We start from the raw sequence: 22449 nt of genomic DNA on the forward strand, positions 1-22449 counted from the left end.
TAAGGCTGGCGTGTGATGGCCTCAGGCGGGTAAAACCGAGGAAGGGATTTTCCGCCGTTGTTACGACAGCAACAACCCAATCAAACCCTTCTGGGCCTTTGAAATTTAGATCCGTCCCCACCCCATCATGGACGCCTGCAGACTATTCAAAGACGTAATGGTCTGTAAAAATAAGAAAATTATACAGAGCCCCCTCCCCTACTTTCCAAAAATTATTTGTTTCTTAAATGGTAAATTTACAAACAGAAATTGCAGAAGGCTTCTATTACCTCCTGAAAACGCTTCCATTTCAGTACGGCAGATCATTAAAGGAAAAAAAAAAAAAAAGATGTCCACTGTGCCGCTTTAAATCATAACACAACGTCAGGTGACGGTGACAAATATGATGATCACAAAGCAAATAATGGCTTATTGAAATACAAAAGCCTTCTTCTTCCCAAAGGTAGTCAGTCCCCCCACAAAAAATAAAAAAAAAATTTAAAAAAGGGGAGGGGGGCAGGGGGGCTGACTCGCAGCTTCTCACTTCCACTTAGCGACTCTATTGTTGAAACGTCTTATACACAATGGTCTCTGACGTCTTTCTGGCCAGTCATGACGGCGCTGACATTTTTCCAGCGGTTGTCTTTGGGGCTGTAGCCTGGGGTCCGGTGGGGCGCCTTGAGGGGCAAACTTGAACTGTACGTGATGCAGATCATCTCCCCACTGGAGTGCATTGCGCTCTTGGAGTACTTGTAAACCGGGTACTTCCCCGCCTTGGCTCCGCACAGCTCTTCCTCCAGCTCAAGCTTGCCTTCCGGCTGCTCTTCCCTTTCATCACACGTCCGATAGGAGGGCCCCATGAGCCTTTCGCGCTCCTGCTCGGCCTCCCTGTTGCTCTCTTTCAGCAGCTGCTGCTGTTGCTGCTGCTGCTGACATCCCGGCATCAGGAGAAGTGCCTTCCGATGGTTGTTGACGGTGTCGTTGGCCGGCGAGCACGCGTTCCTTTCGCGCTCTTTTCTCCGTTTGCGAGTCCACCAAACGCAAACGCAGACGAAGCAGAGCAAACCAAAGAGAATGCAGAACAGAGGTGCCAGGTAATCTGTTGGCGCGGACAGATGACAGATGGTTCAGCGAAGGGACATGACAGAGTCACCGTGACAGTTGAATAACGCCTTTTGTGGAAAAGTATTTTTAAGTCTCTGATAAATACAGGTGCCCTTTAAAGCCATTATTGCTCGGTACTCACCAAATGAACGGGATGTGACCAGTGGTTCCACTTTGGCGTCAATGACCGCTGACATGATGCCGCTGCTGTTTCTCTTGGACAAGGCGCTCACTACGTTGTTGGCCGTCTCCTGGATTAGGCTGTTGTCTGTGAGATCCTCAGGCTGGAAAGACTATCAACCGAGTAAGACAAGATGCAATCACTTGTGAGTCCCAAAAGATGCACTGACAACATCGACTGTTACTATGATCGCTTCAACGAAAGAGCGTTCTATCAATGTAATCATTTGACAATTTTTTTTTAATCATCCCGCCTTTTGTCAGTCATGATAGGAACATATTGAGGTGTCAGGCAGATAGTACAAAGAATAGGGTGCTACATCACAGGCAGCAGCCCAATCACAGACAGACACGCAACAGCGTGCTGAAATAAAAACAACGTGGGGCAATATCATTGCGGTCTACGGGACCTGAGGTCTACAACACAGCTTCCAGTAGCGGTCGGGACTGAGCCAAAAAGGAGCAGGCTTGGACAATGAGGGGGGGTCGGGGGGTGGATCTGGTGAGTGCAGTGACTCGTTTGCAGCTGTTGAATCCAGACAGGCCGGGGGAGTCGGGATACTTTTTCACTCCTCCAGTTTCCAACTAATAACCTCGTGTTTGCGACATCCTTTTTAGCTCAGTTGACTTAAGAGTGCCCTTTCTGTATAAATGCAGGGACAATTGAATTGAGATACTGAGCGGAGAATATCATGACTGTGATTAAAGGGACATCAGGAAATTTGATTGAATTTCTTTCTTGCAAGCATCGAATGGACATTTTGACTAGTGTAGTAAATGAAGTGCTACCTTCACAAGTGAAAATGCTGCTGTGCGTTTTTTCTCTTCGCTCCTCTCTTGGTTGTCATAGCAACGAAAGCCACGCATACCCGGCTTTATTTCTTCCCGTGTGTTTTAAGTCTATTGAAATTGTTTATCTTTGGGTAGTGCTGATCGACAGACAAGGTCCTCGGGGCACCTGAAAACTGTTTTAAATTCTGAAATAAGGAACACAATATGTCTCCTTTAAAGGTAATAGGCTCGGGAAGATAAACAAGGAAAGGAAAGGACACAGTCCAGGAGGCGTGCTGAAAATGTGATTTTAGAGATATAGCATAGTAAGACAGAGAAGACAAAAACACCTTACATGGTTATCAGTGATTAGAATTCATTGACTTACTATGGCCACTTCCACGGCGTCCTGACTGGAGTGAGACAGGTCACACAGCAGGACAAGGGTGTGGTCCTTAGCCGAAGTTCGAGTGGCCGGAAGATACCTCAGCTCAAAGCAGATGTTCTCCACCGTTGTTCCCTGAGAGCAAAAATCCAATCACAGTGACGGGCAATAATACAAAAAAGGGAATTCCATCTCAAGAAATCACAGAGCACGAGAAGATGAGACTCACCGGCGGGACTTTGTCTTTGTCGAAAATCAGTGTGATGCGGCCACAGTTGTTGTTCAGTTGCCCGCTGTTTGGCTGACATTCGGTGCTTGTCTGTGTGAGCGCTTGGGCGCAAACCCCCCACTGATGACAAGGAGCTGAAAAACACGTGAGGTATCTGTGTGCTTCACATTTACGTCTGGCAGGGCAGGGCTGAATGCTCGCGTCCTGGCCTGAGACCGGCAGGCGGCAGGGCCGTTGACCACACTGAACCTGCGGAGGACAAAAAGGTGCGGAGGACATTCTGGTCAAATATCCTGCATGTTGTATACGGATGAGAATAAAAAGCAACACCGGGGCATTAAACCGACACGCCGCAAAGAGCTTCTTAACTTCTGCGAAGACTTGACGACATGATTTACAAGTGCAAACATGACTTGTGGATTGACAGATGCGGAACATGCTATCAAAAAAGTCACCTTTGTGCAGTCCACTTTGCCGTTGCCACAGTAGCAGCTGTTACACTCCTCCTCCCATCGGCTGTCGTGAGGTAACTGAAGCCCAGCGTAGGGGCATGACTTCCCAATACCTATGACTTGACACACACACATGAAATAGCCACGTTGAACATCCCGTATGCATGGATGAAGGATACCAAGTCAATATAGATGCAAATGTATCTTAAACATGGGGGGGAGTATTTACATTCTTGACATCGGACTCCTGTTCTACTGCGTGGACAAATGCAACGAAAACCGTTGATCTCATCCACACAAGTTGCGCCGTAGGCACATGGTGAAGACTGGCACTCGTTGATATCTGTGGGACAAAAATGGCAGCGATTAGATGCATAGCCTGGCCACTATATATATATATATATATATTTTTTTTTTTTTTCATACTCCGCAAAGCAAATTGAATTTCATCACAAGGCAATGAAAACTTAGGCCAGAGGTACAATAAACTCAACGTAAAAGTGTGTGAAACAACATCATCTTCCCCATTTCCCGCGGTCAACAAGAAACTTCGGCCATCGTCATTTGAGACGCACACAAACAGTCGGAGTGAGAAATCTCAAATTCAAGCTGGACAGGAAAGGTGGACACTTTCTGGCCATAACAAAGGCGGATCGAAGAAGAATTTCAGGGTCACTGGTTAATTTGTCTTATGTGGGCATTTGTGTGACTGTGTGAATATAGAGGAGGGGTGACCTTTGACCCCCGGAGGCATTTCGGAACAAAGGACATGCCGAGAGGGCGCCGTCCGGGGCTTGGATTTTGGTGATGATGCGACCCCACAATAGTTCTGTTTGAACTGCACTGATGACTGTGCTTTATAATGAGATAAACCTCACGTCGGTACTTACTGATTCTGCAGTTAGGTCCGGTAAACCCGGGGGCGCACTCGCATCTGAAAACGTTGACTCCGTCCACACAGATGCCTCCGTTGTAACTGAAAGGAGGGCAGGCATTAAATGATGATTACATGAGAGTGTACAAAATCCACATCCTTTCCATTTGCAACAAAGCACATCATTTGTGCGTGCGTGCGCGCCCGCGCGGTGTTTGAGGGGGGTTACAAAGCTCAATTCAACTCATCAATACAAGCTTCCACCTTTCAGATGCTAATAGGCGTGTCCAGTCCCCTCCCCGCCTACCTCTCATCATGCCACTCTTCCATTCCCCCTCAAAGCCCAGCCCAGCATCCCCCCCCCACCAACACCCCCTCCAGGTCGCACAGAAAGAAAAGGGACATGTGCACCACCTCCTCCACTGCTTTCCCACCCCCCACCTGCATTCACCACGGGGTAGTTGGTATTACTCCACCTCTCCCTGTCCCTATTCAATTCCCAAAGCTCTCTGCTTGTGAGATGGCCCTTTGAGGCTTGATTTGAGGACACCTTCCGCTCCTTTTAGGGAGTCCCTGCACCCCCTTACAGCCTTGCGAAGCCTGTTTGAAGTGCTGAGAGGAGGGAGGCTGGGATAAATGGAGGGGAGGATGGGCGGGGTAGCTTTGACGACACCACAGGAGTGTGCGAGGCAGGAAACGATACATACCATGGATGAGGGTTGCAGTCGTTTATATCTGTTGAAGGAGCACAAAAGACTTTTAGCGGGAAGTGTGATCGTTGCATTGTTACATCCATGGCAGCTAATTTGTCTTTATTACGATTTTTTTTTTTTTTTTATGACATTGGCAAAGATGGGGAGACTTCAAAGATTTTGGGGTTTATTGATGTGATTTAACAAGAAGGACAAATAGCGGGAAAAAAAGCCTACTTTGGCCGCAGGTGGGTCCTTCCCAGCCATCTTTGCAGATGCAAGTAAAGGTGTTGACTCCTCCCACGCAGGTTCCACCATTCAAGCAAGGAGTTGAGGTGCATATGCTGTTCTTGGCTGTCAAAAGATTCAGGTTAAAATTTGTTTATGAAAAAGGAAAACGTGAAGGCATTTGGTGAACGCACAATGAGGTTTGACCCCCCCCCCCCACAGTGATTTTTTTTTACGATCCCTGAAGAATTCACTGTGCTTAAATATGTTTTTAATTAATAACCCTTAATTCTGAAACCACTTGAAAGCATGTCTCCAGTACACATCTACACAATATAAAGTTGCAACTTTAGGGAAAACATTAAAAACGCAGCTGGATGGTCGCTCAAAGAGAATTTGCAACCGGTCGTTTAAAACAGCTTCACGATTTAGTACAATTTCGGTACAGTTCATTATTCAGCCACAGATCTGGTGCCACAAGTGCTTTAATGGCAGACCATCCACTAAATATGGGTTAGAGGATTATTGAAAAATGTTGTCGACCTATGTTGACCAAGACGACCCTTTTCAGTGTTGACTGCTAAAAGCCTCGCACCAACAGACTATGTGTGCACAACCTAAATTAAAAAGAAGCTCAGTCTACTAGTTAGGTAGGGTTAATTAGCAAAAGATGTCAACTTGAAATAAACACAGCAAACACCGGTGGGGCTTTTAGCAACAACATAGGAAGTACGACAAGAATCCAAAACGGTTTCCCGTTCAATAGCACTCCACAGTGTTTCCATTTTTGGTTATTTGCTTTTACAATATGTGGAGGAGGAAAATCGGATTTTAGTGTAAAAAAAAAAAAAAATAGTCTGCAACTGTATTCTAAGTCCATGTCAGAGCCACTGCAAAATTCAAGCATTTCGAGGGAAGCCAGAACATTCCAAAGGCGTCCCACCTGTGTTGCATGTGTCTCCTACCCAGCCGGGTGGGCAGGAACAGCGGAAGGTGTCCCCGTAGTCATAGCATGTGCCTCCATTACTGCACGTGGTCGCGTCACATTGGCTTTCGCCTGTCCACAAACACACACTCACGTCACACATCCTCAACAGCAAACGGATAGAAAAGCTGAGCAACATGGTGGACTTGAGGCCAGCGAAAAGTGTGAAAAACTCATGACTCACGCGAGTGGCAGGTCTTGCCCTTCCAGTTGTCGACACACTGGCAGTGGAAGTCGTTCACAAGGTCGACGCAGTGACCGCCATTCTTACACGGGTTGTGTTCGCACTCGTTGACATCTGAGGAATCCGGCGAAAAACAACTTTGACCATTTTGGACATATGCAAACCCAACATGGGTTACAAAACCTGTCACATTGCTCATGCAGAAAAAGTGGAAACTACTAAGCGCGCATTCTGGGAGGAGAATGGATGCTTCCCGTTTGTGTAAAGAGTTTAGATTGTAGCGGTCGATTGAGTGCCAAGTCACAAGAAGGAATCATGCCATATGACAAAACTGCATTGTCATCACATTGGGGTCATTTCAGCGCACTGTGACAACTGATACAGTGTAATCGGTTCGTATGAGTCAAAAAGCACTGTAGTGTTCACTATCTAAGATCTCGGTAAAAGATTAGAATCACAGAATATCACCTGTGGCACACCCACCAACAGCACACGTAATCCGTTTGAGTGAACATGAAATTTAGCACCTGCTATTTGTGACCCGAGGGCTCCCCCCAAGTGTTCACGTAGTGTTGGATTTGTTTTAAGTCGAACAGATAAGTCCATGTTGGGAACTTACTGCGGTCGCAGAGTTCTCCCTCCCAGCCGTCAGGACAGACGCATTGAAACGAATTGACGCCGTCAATGCAGGTTCCCCCGTTTTTACATAGGCCACTGAGGCAATCGTTTATGTCTGGAACGTGGAGAGGAGTCAGAGGTTAGGGGTTTCACAACTGCTCAGATGGTAGGCGATCAGCATGGAACAAAAACTACAAAACCACTCTCCTTGAAATGTTGTGGGAGGCGGGCGAGGAGTCAAGACAGAACCTTTCATGTTGGTGTTGACTCAGGATTTTGTTTTTAAACATGTGCTAACATTGCACAGCTTTGTCCGACGTTTTACTTTATTTCTAAGCGATTATTACTTGTATGGAAGCAAATTCAGACACGGGCAAGAGACTCGCATCCGAGTGCCATTCTAGTGAAGGGCTCTGCACATACTCTCATGACAGTAGATGCCGCTGAACCCCAGGTCACAGATGCAAGTGAAGTTGTCGGCCACCCCGCTCACACAGCGCCCGTGAGGTCCGCAGGCGTTAGAGGAGATGTACCGCACTTCTGTGGAGTCGGTGGTCGCTATGGAAACAGTGCAGCTGTCGATAACTGCGAGCAAATAAAGAACAGAAACGGTACAGCAACTTCCTCTATTTGTCCGTTTGCTGGAGCACAGTTTATACAATCGGAGATAGTAAAAGGGGATTTTGTCACACGGCGTACGATTTCATTTTAAGATTTATGGTCACCTAGACAAGGGGTGGTTTTGCAGTCCACCTTGGGTCGATCACAGGTTTTACCCTCAAAGCCCTCGGGACATGCGCAGTAGAAGTCCTGGATCATACTGTGGCACTTGGCCTGGTTCTCACATGGGTTTGGATCGCATGCATCCGAAAGGGATGAGAGCCGCATCTGAAATGGGACGGTCGAGACAGTTTCAAGAAGTCAAAATAAAGCCAAGATTTTCATGTATCAATCCCAAGAGGTGACTAAACTGATTGTTTGGCCGGTGAGCTGCTTCGCTTTGCTCATGCCTCCCCTCCCTTACGAAGATAAACGTTGAAGAGTAAGCCTCCGAAACCTTGCCTAATCTTATGGAGAAGATTCACCCTTTTGTTTGAACATCACTGACATGCTAAATTAGTCTACGCCAAAAGCTTGAAGAGGAGAAGATGAAGATGTTGTTAGCAGACACATTTGGGCGATACATTGACAGGGCCGGTGAAGAAAGTCAAGATAAATGAGCAAAAGGCCCACCTTACTCGTGACCAAGGTGGCATGTTTGGCCTTTTTTTTTTTTTTAACACACTCCAATACAGAGGTTGCCTCCCAAAACCTCCCAAGTTTTTGTAAACATTACTACTGTGCATAAACGCTGGGCTGCACCCGTTGCCATTTAAGGTGCTGAGCAGGAGAGTTTGAGCGGGTCAGCAGAGTGGGTGAAGTCTGTGGTCACACGTAGTTTATTTTAACCCAAGTGTCATGTGCACGTACCAATTTTCTTTACTATTTGGATGTGTGTGGTCAAAAGCCAGGAGCACGAAAGCATTACATTTTAGTGGTTTTCAGAGCATTGACTTACATGGGGGGGCGGGGGGGCATCATTTTGGAGGGCATTATAGAATTTCTTTGCATCAGATCTGGTATTGGTATTGTAACATGCTTATGAGAGCCACGTAAATATGATTAGTCATGTTTGCTAATTAGTACCACTAGCTAACCATTTTCAGGACACAAAAAAAGAAGTCACGGTAGTCTTATTTTTATGAACCTTGGTAATGGAAATAAGTATGTAAATGTGCTGCTCAAAAAAGACGTTTTTTTTTTTAAGCGGGCATGTAGGCAGCACCGCAGCAGACACGGACGGGTGTTTAGTAGTAAGCGGGCAGCAACCCAGCGCCACCTCATTCAGCAAGGCCGGTGTATATAGTGGGGAAGCTAAATCAGGATTGGCTCCTGACCAGCAATGTCCTCCATTCAGGCCCCAAGAGAAGCAGAACAGAATCAGTTTCCTCACAGCTAACCTACATTGGCTTCAAACGCACACTAAATATAAAACGATTACGGCGAGGAGACAGAGACATCATGTGATAGCCAGTACAACCAGGACAGGTGGCCGTACTGTAGACGACTCTTGTTTTGGTCACCGTCGATGTGCAGTCATTTTGAGAACGAATCTTGTTTATTAGGAAAGACAGAAGAGCACACCCTCACTGTCTGCGATACGTGGCATCTTTTTTTTTTGTCTTCACATCACCATTTATCACTTGTATGGCTGTTGCAAACGTTGAAATGTCACTGCCAACATTGGTGACGGTGGTGACAGTGTGACCCGGACACAAATTAATTCATCGCCCGTTATTCCCGATGGGAAGAGGCGCTTAGAAATCCAAACTAATTGGAAGGTGACATAAATCCCAGAGCGTCTCTTGTGCAATTTCCTATTAAATTAGCGCAAAGATAGAATTCTTCATAAAGTTTGGCGAGCGGCTCAATCTAAATCTACCGCGCGATGCGTACCTCACACAGTTGTCCCACAAACTTCACTGGGCACTGGCACACAAAGCCATCTAACACAGCGTGGCATTGGCCTCCATTCTGACAGGGTCTGCTTTCACATTTATTCCGTTGGATTTCACAGTGAGTGCCCACAAAGCCTGGCGGGCACTGGCAGTGGTAACCGTGTGGGTTGTCCTAATGAAGACCAAAAGAAGAAGATTGTGTCATCGAAAGCGCTTCCATCACATGAGGACGTTTTGAATGGAAAGTGACAAACCTTGCAGATCGCTCCATTCAGGCATTGACCGTGGCAGCGGGTCATGTCTGATAAGCAAATACCAGATATTAGCATTCGTTGTAAAATCGCGTGTGGAATGTTTAGAGGCGAGGCCGAGTTGCGAAAAGGTGCGAGTGAAGCCGAGGTTCTTTTCATGCACTGAATCCACAGTGGGCATGCAACTGGTTTCGTGAGGGCACACAGGAGGGCTTGATTGCCAAGACAAGAAAGGAACAAGTTACCGCATGTGACTGAATGAGTAAGCCTAAACTATACCTATGTTGTGAGTCCAGAAGGTGAGTGAAGGCTTTAAAAATGTAAACATTTTTTTTTTCTTTTAGGAGCAGCAGCTCAAAGAAGGAACTACTGGTTGAGAGATTGGAGGGACGAAGATTTCAAAGAAGTGACTAAAATGGAAGGAAAATACTGACTGATGTCACAGTTTTGTCCGGACCATCCCCGAAAACAGTTGCAGTGATATCCACCAATCAAATTTTTGCAAGATTTAGCGTTCACACACGGCTTTCTTGCACACTCATTCGCATCTGTGAAAGCAGGAAGTAAAAGGACTCTGCGTCCGTAAATGGGGACAAAGCAAGGGAGGTACATGGAAGAGTTGCAACCGTAAAAACATTTCTATAGTTGTTGATCGTCAAAGTTGCTTTTCGTGTTGAAATGGAGTAAACCCTTTTTGGGTTTGTTGCTAATGCATCTCCAAAAACGTTCCTCGCGCTCAAATGGGATGCAAATAACGAACGCCCACCACCCCCACGGACATCTAAAGTGTTCCAACAAAGCCCTGCTGCTCAAATATCGAAAGGCATGGTGAAGTGGGGGGTGGGCAGTCCACAGGGGGTCTTTCTGCACTCAAACACACACACACGCATGCATGCACGCACACCTGTCTTCTCTGTGAAACCCTACCCCCGAACACATTCGCACGCACGCACACTCAACGCCAGGTAAGACTGGAAGCCGATTGCCGTTTGTAAACTGAGATCTAAGCTGGTAAATTGAGACGGTCTCTTGGGATCATTTTTCCAGGCCTTCACCCCCCCGCCCCCGCCCTCGAGCGCACACGCACTCGACTTTATTTACCAGTTGTAAATTTCCTGGCCTTACGCCTGTCATGTCTGCTTGGAGAAAAAAATAAATAAAAGTGGGCAGCTGCCATTTTACCAGAATATTGACAATATTATTATCTTTTGGGGAGGGACTTGGGGGTCATAATTCTGCAAGCATTTTAGAGGATGTGGATTTAAATTTTTTTTTAATCATTAAGTCATACACGCTCCTTCTCGAAGACCATGATACTCACCAATCTGGCACCTCTTTCCCTCCCACTTAGGTGGGCACACGCAATCAAAGCCATCTTCCCGGTCGATGCAGGTTCCACCGTGGGCACATGGGTTGGTAGCGCAGGTGTCTGAATCGGAGTGCATACAACAGAGTATTTCAGTTTTGATAGAAGCTGTCAGAGAGGTATCAATTATTGTGGTTATATTTTGAAAGTGTTTAATTTAAATCATGATTCAGTGACAAAAATGAGATAAATGGATTTCAAAAAAATGTTTAGAAAAATAAATAAAAATTCAACGGCACACTACACCATACTGAGATGTGCATCTAAGATGGGCCCATGATTTTCTCTTTTTTTCTTTCGGATTACCGGCATTTTAGAAGCAATTCCAAATATGGTGATGGCCTTTCTCAGCATTCACAGGCAACTGTTCGATTTTAGAGTGCGAATGAACAATCATTTGCACAGCCGCCACATATGCAATGTTGAATTCTTTGTTTTGTGTGTGTGTGTGTGTGTGTGTGTCAGTTCTACAAACTCAAGTAGGAGAGACATGTTAGTTTTTTGGGAATAAACCTTGATTAAAAAAAGAAAAATGCTCAATGAATTATTTCTGCATTGGGGATTCGTTAAATGAGTGTGCACCGTAGAGGTACACACACACACACACACACACACCCACACACGTGTCGAAACTCACTTTGTGCACAGGTTGGTCCTTTCCAGCCTGGTGGACACTGGCACTCGAAGCCCGAGGAAATCTCATGGCATGTACCACCGTTTTCACAAGGACTGGAAACACAGGCGGGCTCAGCTGACGGGAACAACCAACAATGAAAAAGTGTTACTCGACTTCCGGTATGACAGCGAGAGGGTAAGCTGCAAACGCGTGGAGCTCCCGGCCATACGAGCAAAAAACTGAGAAAAAAAAGACAAAAGAACGAAGGCTGCGACTCGAACATAGGACAAAATGGACATGAACAAAGCTCCGACTGGAAAGGGAAAGGAGAAGAAGAAGAAGAAGAGCGAGAAGCAGGCTGAAAACACACACGACAAAGACAAAGGGGGACCGGCGTTAGCGGATAATGCTAACATAGCATTAGCTCGCGACATCGACAAACAACCTGGCTGGGCGTCGGCATTACAGGCTAATCTACAGAGCGGACTCGGAGAAATAAGAGCTAAAATGGACATGGCACAACACAGTTTGGACGTCAAGTTGGACAGAATCGTCAACCAAATTGAGGAGATGAAACAAGGGCTTGAAAACCTGCGAGACGAAACTAATAGTAAATTTGAATCCGTGAACGCTGACATACGGGCGCAAAAGAAGGATATCGAGATACTCTATCTCTGGTAGAGGAATGGAGTGCAGAACTACAGGAAATTCTCAAAGTCTCACTAGAGCAGCAAAGAAAGCTTAAAGAGAAAGTGTCCGACTTGGAAGGAGAGAGTGACCTTCGACCATGACTACGCGACGGAAGTGGCGGCCAAACGTCGAGAGTATGCCGGACTAAAAAAAATTCTAAAAGAGAAGGGAATTAGGTTCCAATCTGCAACGGACACACTGAGGATCCACTGGACCAAAGGAGTGAAGACATACAGCAGCACTCGGGATGCGGCGAAGGCGATGCAGTTGAGAGGATGGCAGGTGCCTAGCCTTGGACAAGAGGACCCGACAACACAACAGAGACTGGAGGCAGCGCGCAAATGGATGAAAACCTAGAGATAAATGCGAGAAAATTCGGATGACACGAGGAGAATGAAGGACAAAGCAGCGGAGGAACAAGGAACTCGGACAGAAAGGCAATTGTTCCCAAAGAACTTTTGGAATTCACGTAACTTTCTTTCATTTTCCGAGTTCTACGGTTGGTGAGTAAAAAAACAATTCTATGTGGGGGTACTGTTAAAAGTATTTGATGGGGGGGTTAACTGAGTCGAAATAATTAGAAATCTGTTGACAGGCTTTGAATGTTATAATGTAGACCAGGGATGCCCAAACTTTTTGGACCGAAGATCTACTTTTCGATCAATCAAGCTCCCGGGATCGGCCCTTACCGCGCGCAGGCGCGCGCACGCACGCACGCCATGATGAAAAACAGCCTGACACGGAGGCATGCATGCACTTTTGCAGCCTGTAAAGGGTACAACAAGCGTTAAACACAATTCATAAGATTAGGTGCCCCAAAACTAATGAATTAGTAAAAGAACCAAAGGAAATAGAGGAAGCATTTGAACATTATTATAAGACCTTATATACACAACCGGATGCAGCAGATGAAGACAGTATCCCAACATTTTTAGAGGGTCTGGAATTACCATCAATAGGGGAAGAAGACAATACATTTTCTGAAATTACTGTAGAAGAATTGCAGATTGCATTCCCCTCAGAGTTTTACAAGATATTTAGACAGGAACGTCCCTTATTGCTATCTTCACTAAGATATACCATGAAGGAGGGCAAAATTCCTCCGTCATGGAAAGAGGCAATTGTCTCTATAATACCCAAAGAGGGCAAAAATAAAGAGTTATGTCATACCTACAGACCAATATCCATACTTAATGTCGATTACAAGATCTATACCTCAATTATATCCAAAAGATTCGAGACATTCATGCCTGAAATTATAGATAGAGAACAGATGGGTTTTATCAAAGGTAGACAGGCCCAGGATAATATAAGGACAACAATACATATAGTGGAGGCACGAGTGCAGTATTGGTGAGCATGGATGCAGAAAAGGCATTCGATAGGCCCACCGTACACTATCTATATAAAGTTATGGAGAAATTCGGCTTCAATAGAGATTCAATTAGAGTTGTACAGACACTGTATAAGGGGCCGACTGCAAGAGTGAAAGTGAATGGCAACTCGACGGACCGAATAACACTTGAAAGATCAACTAGACAAGGATGTTGCCTCTCACAAACACTATTCAATATCTTCATCGAACCTCTAGCCACAACATCAAAGGCGTGAAGCTGAGAGGCTCAGAACACAAATTGAGCCCGTTTGCCGATGATCTGATAACATACGTAACACAACCGGAAGAGAGCTTCCCGAAACTGATCGAACAACTGGAAGAATCTGAACATTACTCAGGATACAGACTTAATGTGACAAAAACACAGATCCTAGCACTTAACTACACTCCATCATAGTTGATCAAGGGAAAATACAAAGTAAAATGGGACAGTGAGACGGTAAAATACATTGGAGTGTATGTCACGAAAAGCATGGACAAACTGTTTGAAACGAATTACACAAAGATTAATCAAGCCATCAAAGCAGACCTTGGGAGATGGTCAACACGTCTTAGACTTAAGCTCCAGAATCGAAATGGTCAAAATGAACATTCTGCCAAGGTTGTTATACCTCTATCAGTCGCTACCTATACCCATACCACAGAAACAATTTACAGAATGGGATAAACTGACCTCGAGATTTATTTGGGGGGGGTAAGCGACCGAGGATCAGACTGACGACACTACAGTTACCAAAGGAGAAGGGAGGATTGGCGGTACCGAATTTTAAAGATTACTACCGTGCAGCACAGCTCAGAGCAGTAACATGTTGGTGTAATGGAGAGTATAAAGCCAAATGGAAAGAAATTGAAGTGATGGCCGAGGGATACCTGACTCAAACACTGCTGGGGGACAGAAGATTATTTCGGGAAAAGGAGGGCTTGATAGATCAAATAACTAAATTCACTTTAAATACAAGAACATGGTTTAAAACTGACCCGCCAACAAAGAACCTATGGTTGGAAATAGTGGGAGAAATATTTGAGTTGGAAAGATTCACATATATATTGAAGGCCCAAGTAGGGAAGTTTAAAACGAGATGGGAAAAATAGGAGTACAAAAACAAAAACAATGAGAAAGACACCACAAATCAGGAGAAGTCACTATAGATTACGGATATAAATCAAAAAAAGGGACACTTGTCACTGTTGATCACAATATTTTGCTATTTTTAGTTGTATGTGTGTTTTGTTTTTTTTCCCCAAATATGCTTGCACATTATTTGTTCAGAGATGAAAGTGGACTTTTCTGAAAATTCCGAAAAAAAAAAAAAAATTATATATATGCGCACACACATTTGTGGCTTTCGTTCTCGCCAAAATTTCGAAATCTCCGAGATACGGCGAGGCCATGAGAATGCAAGGCGAGAGGATATTACTGTTGTGGCGACGCCACTCAAGCTAAGCGAGCCTCAGCAGTAGATAGTCCGCTGCTCTCTGCTGTGCGTGCTTCAGCGCGAACATGTACGCAAGCGCGCCTTTTGATTTCAACCAATCAGCGCCGACGCAACGACGTCACACACCCGACGTCACACACGACAACAGCTAAGCTCAGCTAGCCGCGACGACACTCGAACTCGGACGGATACGTTTTTCTGCCAATCTGTGCGTTTCCCTTTTTATCCAAATATATTTTTACGACAACTGTCTTGTCCACGGTGTCTTTTATTCGTTCCACTGGGGTTTAGCAAGTGTGTTTATAAAGAGACGAAAATCTCTTTACTGTTACTAGTGTTCGTGTCTCAACATGGAAGCAAAACAACGAACTCAAACGCGTCTTCGTTCAATGTTGTCAACTAATATCCAGATTAATTTCCCTAAATTCTCCGAAGAGATTTTCCTAAAAATTTGAAAAACCCAGAATTCCGGGAAAATCCGCAGGACTTTCATCTCTGTTTGTTGTTTCCTATGTTAAAGGACCTTCACAGCCATTCATGGACGTTGTTGTGGAAACCAACCACGGGTGGAAATATACGAAACCCTTTGTATTCATATGTTGAGACTTGTATGGTCCTATGTGTTGTTGAAATAATAAAGATGCAAGTTATAATAAAAAAAAAAGAAAAAGCGTTACTCGAGTTGAGACGTTGGAAGTCTTTCAAAGTAAAATCGTGTTTCATCTACTTTTCTCAGACCACAACTCCACTTGCACAAAGGTTCAGTGGAGTGGCCGTCCGTCCTTGCTGTACATAAACACTCACCAATCTGACATGTCTTGCCCGAGTAGCCTTGTGGACACGAGCAGTAGTACCCATCAGGCTTAATGTTCAAGCACGTTGCCCCGTTGACGCACGGCTGGTGCCGACCGCAGTTATTGAGATCTGGAGCGCACAACGATGGCACCAGACACGTCAATGTAGCAAACACACAACTTCAAGGTGGATCAAGCATAAACATTGAGGAACGCGGTATGACATCATGGATCAGAGATGAAAGTGGACTTTTCTGAAAATTCCCGAAAAAAAAAAGAAAAAAAAATATATAAAAAAAAAAAATGCTCGTCTCACCCCTCGGGTGGTGTCCATCCCTCATTCAGCTCGGGTCCTCTACCAGAGGCCAGGAAGCTTGAGGGTTCTGCGCAGTATCCTTGCTGTTCCCAGCACTGCACATTTCTGGACTGAGATGTCCGATGTTGTTCCCGGGATCTGTTGCAACCACTCATCTAAACATGTACGCAAGCGCGTCTTTTGATTTCAACCAATCAGCGCCGACGCAACGACGTCACACACCCGACGTAACACACCACAACAGCTAGGCTAAGCTAGCCGCGACGACACTCTAAGTCGGACGGACACGTTTTTCTGCCAATCTGTGTGTTTCCCTTTTTGTCCAAATATATTTTTTACGACAACTGTCTTGTCCACGGTGTCTTTTATTCGTTCCACTGGGGTTTAGCAAGTGTGTTTATAAAGAGACGAAAATCTCTAGTGTTAGTGTCTCAACATGGCTACGCTCGTGAAAGCAAAACAACAACTCAAACGCGTCTTCGTTCAATGTTGTCAACTAATATCCGGATTAATTTTAGGCAAATGTTTCTCAATTCTCCGGAGAGATTTTCATAAAAATTTGAAAAACCCGGAATTCCGGGAAAACCCGGAGGACTTTCATCTCTGATGGATATACAGATGGAGTACGACATGTGGATGCTTATTTGGAGCTGAGAGAAAAAAAAAAAGTCTTCTTTCTCCATAAAAATGACAAGCTCTCGGAGCGCTATCGGTTTCCACTGTATCCTCAACTTTGCTAATTGGCTGCCAACATTCATCCGCTCGGTGCCAGGAGTTCCCTGGAAGCTTGTCGGAGTCGTCGCTCAGTATAGAGCACCAGCTGTCATTTTGACGGGAAGCACTGAGTGTTTCCTCAACCGCTCTGCCGCTCGGCGTCGGAGCTTGCGGTTGTTCACAGGATGCGCCCGAGGAGTTAGAAACTCGTCCCTGTTAATTATTCATCAGCCATGGAAACAATTATTTCAGAAAAATTATACCCTCAGCTCGGCTTGTTCCTTTGTGCTTTTTTTTCCCCACACACAAACCCCGACAACTTAACCCATTTGATCCTTGCGAAACGGAATTAGCCTAAAGGGCAGGTCACACGAAAGGCTGCTAAATAAATGAACAGGGATGAGTCTCCGCTGGGGATCTTCGGACCCACTCTCATCCACCAAAGTGCACTCAAGTGACGAGGAGGATGCGTGGGGATCAAGTATCCCCGATGGTGCTCGAATCACACGAGCAGTAAAACTATACAGCTGCTATTTTCCGGTCAAAGACGTCCGTGACCCGACAAAGGCAGCGTGACACACATCAAGGTTAGTTTTTCGCTGCTGAATAGTGAGTGAGCCAGCGTGTCTCGAAGGCAAATTAAAAGCGAATGGCAGATCAGACGATAAATATGTTGTGTCAATAGACTATTTCTTGAAGAGAACACATAGCTTGAGGGTACCTGCAGGAGGACAGCGTGCCAATTTCGGAAGCATGGGAGGTGGCGACAAAAAACCTTTGGCATACCTTGATTGCACAACAGGCCACCCCAGTTATTCTTGCATCTGCACTGCCAGGGCATGTCGCAAGTGCCGTGGACGCAGCCGGGGAACAGGGTGCACTCATTGCAGAACTGACCCTTCCAGCCGTAGTTACACCTTGCCGCACACACACGGAAAATAAGAATGTCACAACATTCGTCCGACTCCAATAAAGTTGACATTTTAATACCACAACTTGAAAATATGATTTTCACAATGATTTAAAGAAGAAATGATATTCCAACATTTCCTGAACATTTAACAATTAAATCCTTGTACACACACACACACACACACAAAAAAAAAGAAATCACACCCCGCATCCTGTTGAAATGTGCGAGTCAACCAGAACAAAAATGAACCCTGGCGTAAAATATTTGTGTTGAGAAATACGAACATGTCAGTGCTTGAAAGCAGCCTTGTGACAGTCAGATGAAAATGTGGATTCTATAAGCTACCCCAAGTTGTGGGAGATGCCGACACATGATGCTTCCACTTCACCTGTCTGGGCAAAATTGCTCCATTATTTGGAACAAGCATTGAGCACAATATTCACTTCCCGTTTATTGTGCAGCCAATGTAGGGAGTAAACTAGTTGGGAGCGAATCCAACCGGTCCTCTGCTGGTTGCTACCAAGACATCCATCCATTCCTCTGTGGTTAGGGACCCGGCAAATTACCACAAATAATGGACCACCCCACTAAAACAGATGATAGTTTCCTCAATTCATACCATTAAAAAAGATCCCAAAAGACCAGCATTTGAAACACTTGTAAACGTTATTGTATCATGTTTTGGGTCAACCCATCCTAACCCTACTGACTAATCTTCGAGGTAGGTGACATTCCGGGGCAGGAGGGGTTAAGAATACATTCAGCAGGCTCCTGTTTGGACTCGGCTGGGGGCAGCGCGGGGCGGGGGGGGATCTGTAGGCCTAAGATGACGGTGTGCGGCGGCTTCTGAGAGCGTCTGGAGACGGCCGTGTGTTTACAGAGGCTGTGCACGCGCCTGCCGCTTCATGACAACACCCGGGCTATTCCGAGGCTGTGGTGTCGTCGAGCCAGCTGTCTTGTCAATTGGCTTCTATTTTGAGCCGGTGCTCCTGCAGACGGCACCGCTGCCAATGTGAGAAACAAGGTCTTTGAACGTCTCTTAGTTGGGGGGGAGGGGGGTGTCTAAGAATACTTGGCATGCTTTGCTCCACTCTATTTTAACGGCTCGGTGGGGTCTGACAGCAACGTGTCAATAACTTCGCCGAGGAGATGCGGTCAGACCTGTCTTCCAACCTCCTTTTGCCCCAATTTATGAGTTTTTGAAGTTACAAGCAGTTGAATTGTTGGGTTTTGTCTTGCAAGCGAGCTTCAGACACGCTGCCTCTCCCGTAAAGTGCCACAGCGCCGTTGTACTTTCACAGTCTTTTATCGAAAGGGCCAAACAGACAAATGTAAAACGCTACAGTAGGCCAAAACGTATGCCTCGATGTTCAACTACTGATGTCAGTAACTCTGCTACGCCTCTAAAAGGCGCACACACAACGTTTGTCCTGACATTACACTTGATATTTTCTTTCTATTCTCTTCAATTACGATTTGCGTTTTATAACTCACGAGGCTATTTTTTATCATTCAGGCGCTACAAGGGATTAAGGGCCTGATTCCAATTGGGAATAGTGAAATAAAATACGAGCAGATTGAGTGTAGAACAAATTAATCTCCTAAATTAAGGTCCCACTGTCATGCGATACGAGATCTGGTGCGCTGTCTAAATACTTCCCGGACAGCAACGATTGTTTTCAACATAACGGCGGGGAATTTAGTCGGGGTTTTACGGCTTTGGTATTTCCTCCGGAGGTGGAACGTTGCAAACTTGACTTTGTCCGCCATCCCATACCGGAGCGACACTGAAATAAAGGCAGAACTAGGCCAGCTTTTTTACAGGCAGTGTCAAAGTGGCTTCTGGTTGTGGGTCTCGACAGGCTTCTCGGGATCAAATCTAGGCGGTGTTCGCGCCATTACTCATCTGCAAGTAGGCGTGGGTCGGATTCCACACTCACGGCTATGCCACGTGTTAAAAGAAGCCAGAGTCGTGAAATACAGGCAACACCATTTCACCATTTATCCTTGGGGCACGCCAAGCCTTTGCCGAATCCGTCAGAACAAGCTCATTTGTTATAAAGATCCGATATATCGCAGTCCCCTATGGAGCACCAACCAAAGCCCTCATGCAAAAAAAAAAAAAAAAAAAAAAAAGCAACTGGGGAAAGCCTCTGAAATGGATGAAATAAAAAGAATAAAAGGGAGATCACAAGGGATTTATTGCATGCTTTCTGTGACCCGAGGCTTCATTAAATTCATGCCAGAGCAGGAAGAATCTTTACTGCGGCTCCTCCACTCATATCACTTTTCCTGTCTGCTGGGACCTGACATTTCAGGAGGAGAAGATGCCTCGCTCCTTTTCTTCGCCCGCTAACTGGAGTGAGGAGACAGTCAGGTCAAGCCTCCTCTTAATAATCGTTTCATCTAAGAATAACACAAAGCAGGTGTTGATTTATTAGGACGACGTGAGGGGCACCAAGTTCCAAATACACACGGTCGTATTATGCCGTGTATGTCAACGTCGCGTTCTACAACTTTTCAATTTGTATTTTTAGGTCTGACCTTTGCCCTTAAAAAGAGAAGCGCATTGCAGATGAAGAGAGAATGTGGCGATTCCCGGCACGTTTACAGTGCTCACACTGACAACCCCCGTCTTGGGCTCGAGTGGTGAAGTGAAGAAAAAAAAAAAAAAACACGATGAGATGCTTGGTATTCTGTGTGGGATTTGGGCAGCCTAAAAATATAACGCGTCAGGCAAGGCATTGCCTGAGCTAAACTGAGATGGAGACGCCTGAAAGGAAGAAAAGGAACAAGAAAGGAAGGCATGGCTGAGGGTGACTGTTCAGAATGATCCCTTCGGGATTAGTTTGGCGTCACCTCAGCAAGTGCAGGTTGCTGTTTTGGTGTTCACGTTTGTTTTGGTGATGACAACGCAACTTTCGGTAGAGCGAAAGGAGGAATCAAGAATACTGATGCTGCTCAAGAGCGGGACTGTTTGGTACAAGTTGGATGGTAGACCTCCTAACAGTGATGTCGTCTTCAAGACAATGCGTAAGATTTCAGTGACCACAAAACATACTCTGACATAATAAAATCCGAAGACTAGCAGGAGAATAAGTGAATCCTCTCGTCTTACCTGCATTCCCCTGGAACGGTGCAACCACCACGATCCGGATCACAACCTAGCTTGCAGATTGCTAAAGAGAGGGAGGAAAAAAAGAGATGAATGTTTTATTCAGAAAAGTGAATTTACAGCAAAGAGTACAGAAAGGGAATCATATCGAAGGGCAAGTGGGTGGAAAGAGGCTTGTTGGTCTGAAGCGAGTGCAACAGGACATGATTAATGTTTCCTTGGGCAGGGTTAGAGGTTAAGGGGGGCAAAATTTTATAGCCTGCCTGTACAACAACAACAACAACTCGGCTGAAAAAACAAATGAAGCCATCGACATTCACACCAGTAGGGGCATTGTGAGTTTCAAGGCGGTACTGTCAATTATTTCCAAAGTATGTAAAATCCTTTATGAATTCCATACTATTTAATTGAAGAAGAGCGAGCAAAGAAGGCCCCCTACTAAGCAGATCGAATATACGGCTGTGAATAACGGAGCGCTTTATGCCTATCCTACAAATTATTAACGTGGCAAAAAACAAACAAAAAAAAATGTTTTGTAGCAAAACACTGTGTGCAGTATGCATGATATAATTTTCGTTGTGGCATCTCCAATTCAGACAGCAAACCAAACTCCTGCACAGCAAATCTTCCGCGGTAAAATGGCTGCTGCGCGTCGGGCTGCCGCGATTGAATAATTTTGTATTTGAAGAGCCTACTGAAAATTCGATCGAAACAATCGAGTATTCTGATAAAAATCATACATAGTAGCTCGTGCGTCCCTCTTTAAGCCGAAATAAACAGTCGCTCAAAGCAGCCAAAATGCGCTTCTTTTGGTCTGGAGTAACCAAGTTGCGTGCGTGGATGTGAATTCCGCCGAAATACATTCGCTTTACCAATCCAAGTCCAACAGATTAGTAGCTGTCAAGCATGCAGCAGAAGCATACTTTAACGCCAATTTCAGTTTTGTCTCACGATAGCTTTGCCAAACCTGGATTAAACATCTAATCAACACGAACGGAATCTGTAACAACAGGTCTGGGGAACATCGCTAAAGTTGCGCTACAAGGTACAGGTTTTTTCCCCGTCACTGCGGGCCAGACAATCGGCAAACGAGTCTACAAAGAGATCACGAGGCATTCGCGATGATCAGTGCGCGAGAAGAGGCCTTCATTTGTCATGCTCGCCGGATGGTAGCTCACCTGTCTTACAGTTGGGACCCATCCAGCCATCCAGGCAAACCTGAGTGCCTGCCTCATCACAGCTATAGTGGCCAAAGTAGTCGTCGCGAGGGTTGCACAGTTTATTGCACTTGTAGCCGTAGTAGTTGTCGTCGCAGCGCACCCGGGTGCGGTAGGTGATGCGAGCCACGGGTCCGTCGTATCGGACGGTCTCCCAGGGGTCGCCGGGGTTGGCCACGCCCCTGTGAGAGCTGCGCTCGATCAAGTGCTCCTCATCATCTGAAATGAAGGTTGAAAAAATAAAAAATGCAGCCCATAAAAATAAGGGTTAACTAGTTTAGCTTCGTCAAGTGCAAAAAAAAAAACAAGAGGAAGTTATGCTTTTGCGACATATGTACAGATATATTTGATACCACCAGTGCACCGATTTTCAAAACTTTGCGCAATTATAATATTCTATCAGGCATGATTGCTTCACCTTTACACACTCGTCGCCCCCCCCCCCC

The 22449-nt window shown here is 45.5% G+C and overlaps 1 protein-coding gene across 3 annotated transcripts in view; it reads right to left on the bottom strand.

Annotated features, from left to right (window-relative positions):
- Nucleotides 1-235: 235 nt before the first annotated feature.
- Nucleotides 236-22449, bottom strand: part of jag2b (jagged canonical Notch ligand 2b) — a 39542-nt gene continuing 17328 nt past the window's right edge. For 2 of the 3 annotated variants that reach the window (XM_019870761.1, XM_019870760.1), the window contains 23 exons: nucleotides 21965-22222; nucleotides 20790-20850; nucleotides 17545-17675; nucleotides 15739-15858; nucleotides 11434-11547; nucleotides 10752-10865; nucleotides 9865-9978; nucleotides 9434-9480; nucleotides 9178-9351; nucleotides 7407-7569; nucleotides 7105-7266; nucleotides 6683-6796; nucleotides 6064-6177; nucleotides 5838-5951; nucleotides 4904-5020; nucleotides 4682-4709; nucleotides 3991-4076; nucleotides 3330-3443; nucleotides 3104-3219; nucleotides 2649-2897; nucleotides 2423-2554; nucleotides 1226-1376; nucleotides 236-1078 (listed from right to left, as the gene is read on the bottom strand). In XM_019870761.1, the coding sequence (XP_019726320.1) occupies nucleotides 555-1078; nucleotides 1226-1376; nucleotides 2423-2554; nucleotides 2649-2897; nucleotides 3104-3219; nucleotides 3330-3443; nucleotides 3991-4076; nucleotides 4682-4709; nucleotides 4904-5020; nucleotides 5838-5951; nucleotides 6064-6177; nucleotides 6683-6796; nucleotides 7105-7266; nucleotides 7407-7569; nucleotides 9178-9351; nucleotides 9434-9480; nucleotides 9865-9978; nucleotides 10752-10865; nucleotides 11434-11547; nucleotides 15739-15858; nucleotides 17545-17675; nucleotides 20790-20850; nucleotides 21965-22222 (3317 nt within the window). In that variant the 3' untranslated portion in view covers nucleotides 236-554. The remainder of the gene's footprint in view (nucleotides 1079-1225; nucleotides 1377-2422; nucleotides 2555-2648; nucleotides 2898-3103; nucleotides 3220-3329; nucleotides 3444-3990; nucleotides 4077-4681; nucleotides 4710-4903; nucleotides 5021-5837; nucleotides 5952-6063; nucleotides 6178-6682; nucleotides 6797-7104; nucleotides 7267-7406; nucleotides 7570-9177; nucleotides 9352-9433; nucleotides 9481-9864; nucleotides 9979-10751; nucleotides 10866-11433; nucleotides 11548-15738; nucleotides 15859-17544; nucleotides 17676-20789; nucleotides 20851-21964; nucleotides 22223-22449) is intronic. The other variant, XM_019870762.1, reaches the window with a different exon arrangement.

The sequence above is a fragment of the Hippocampus comes genome, unplaced genomic scaffold, assembly GCF_001891065.2.
Source record: "Hippocampus comes isolate QL1 unplaced genomic scaffold, H_comes_QL1_v1.1 scaffold243, whole genome shotgun sequence".
Classification (NCBI taxonomy): Eukaryota; Metazoa; Chordata; class Actinopteri; order Syngnathiformes; family Syngnathidae; genus Hippocampus; species Hippocampus comes.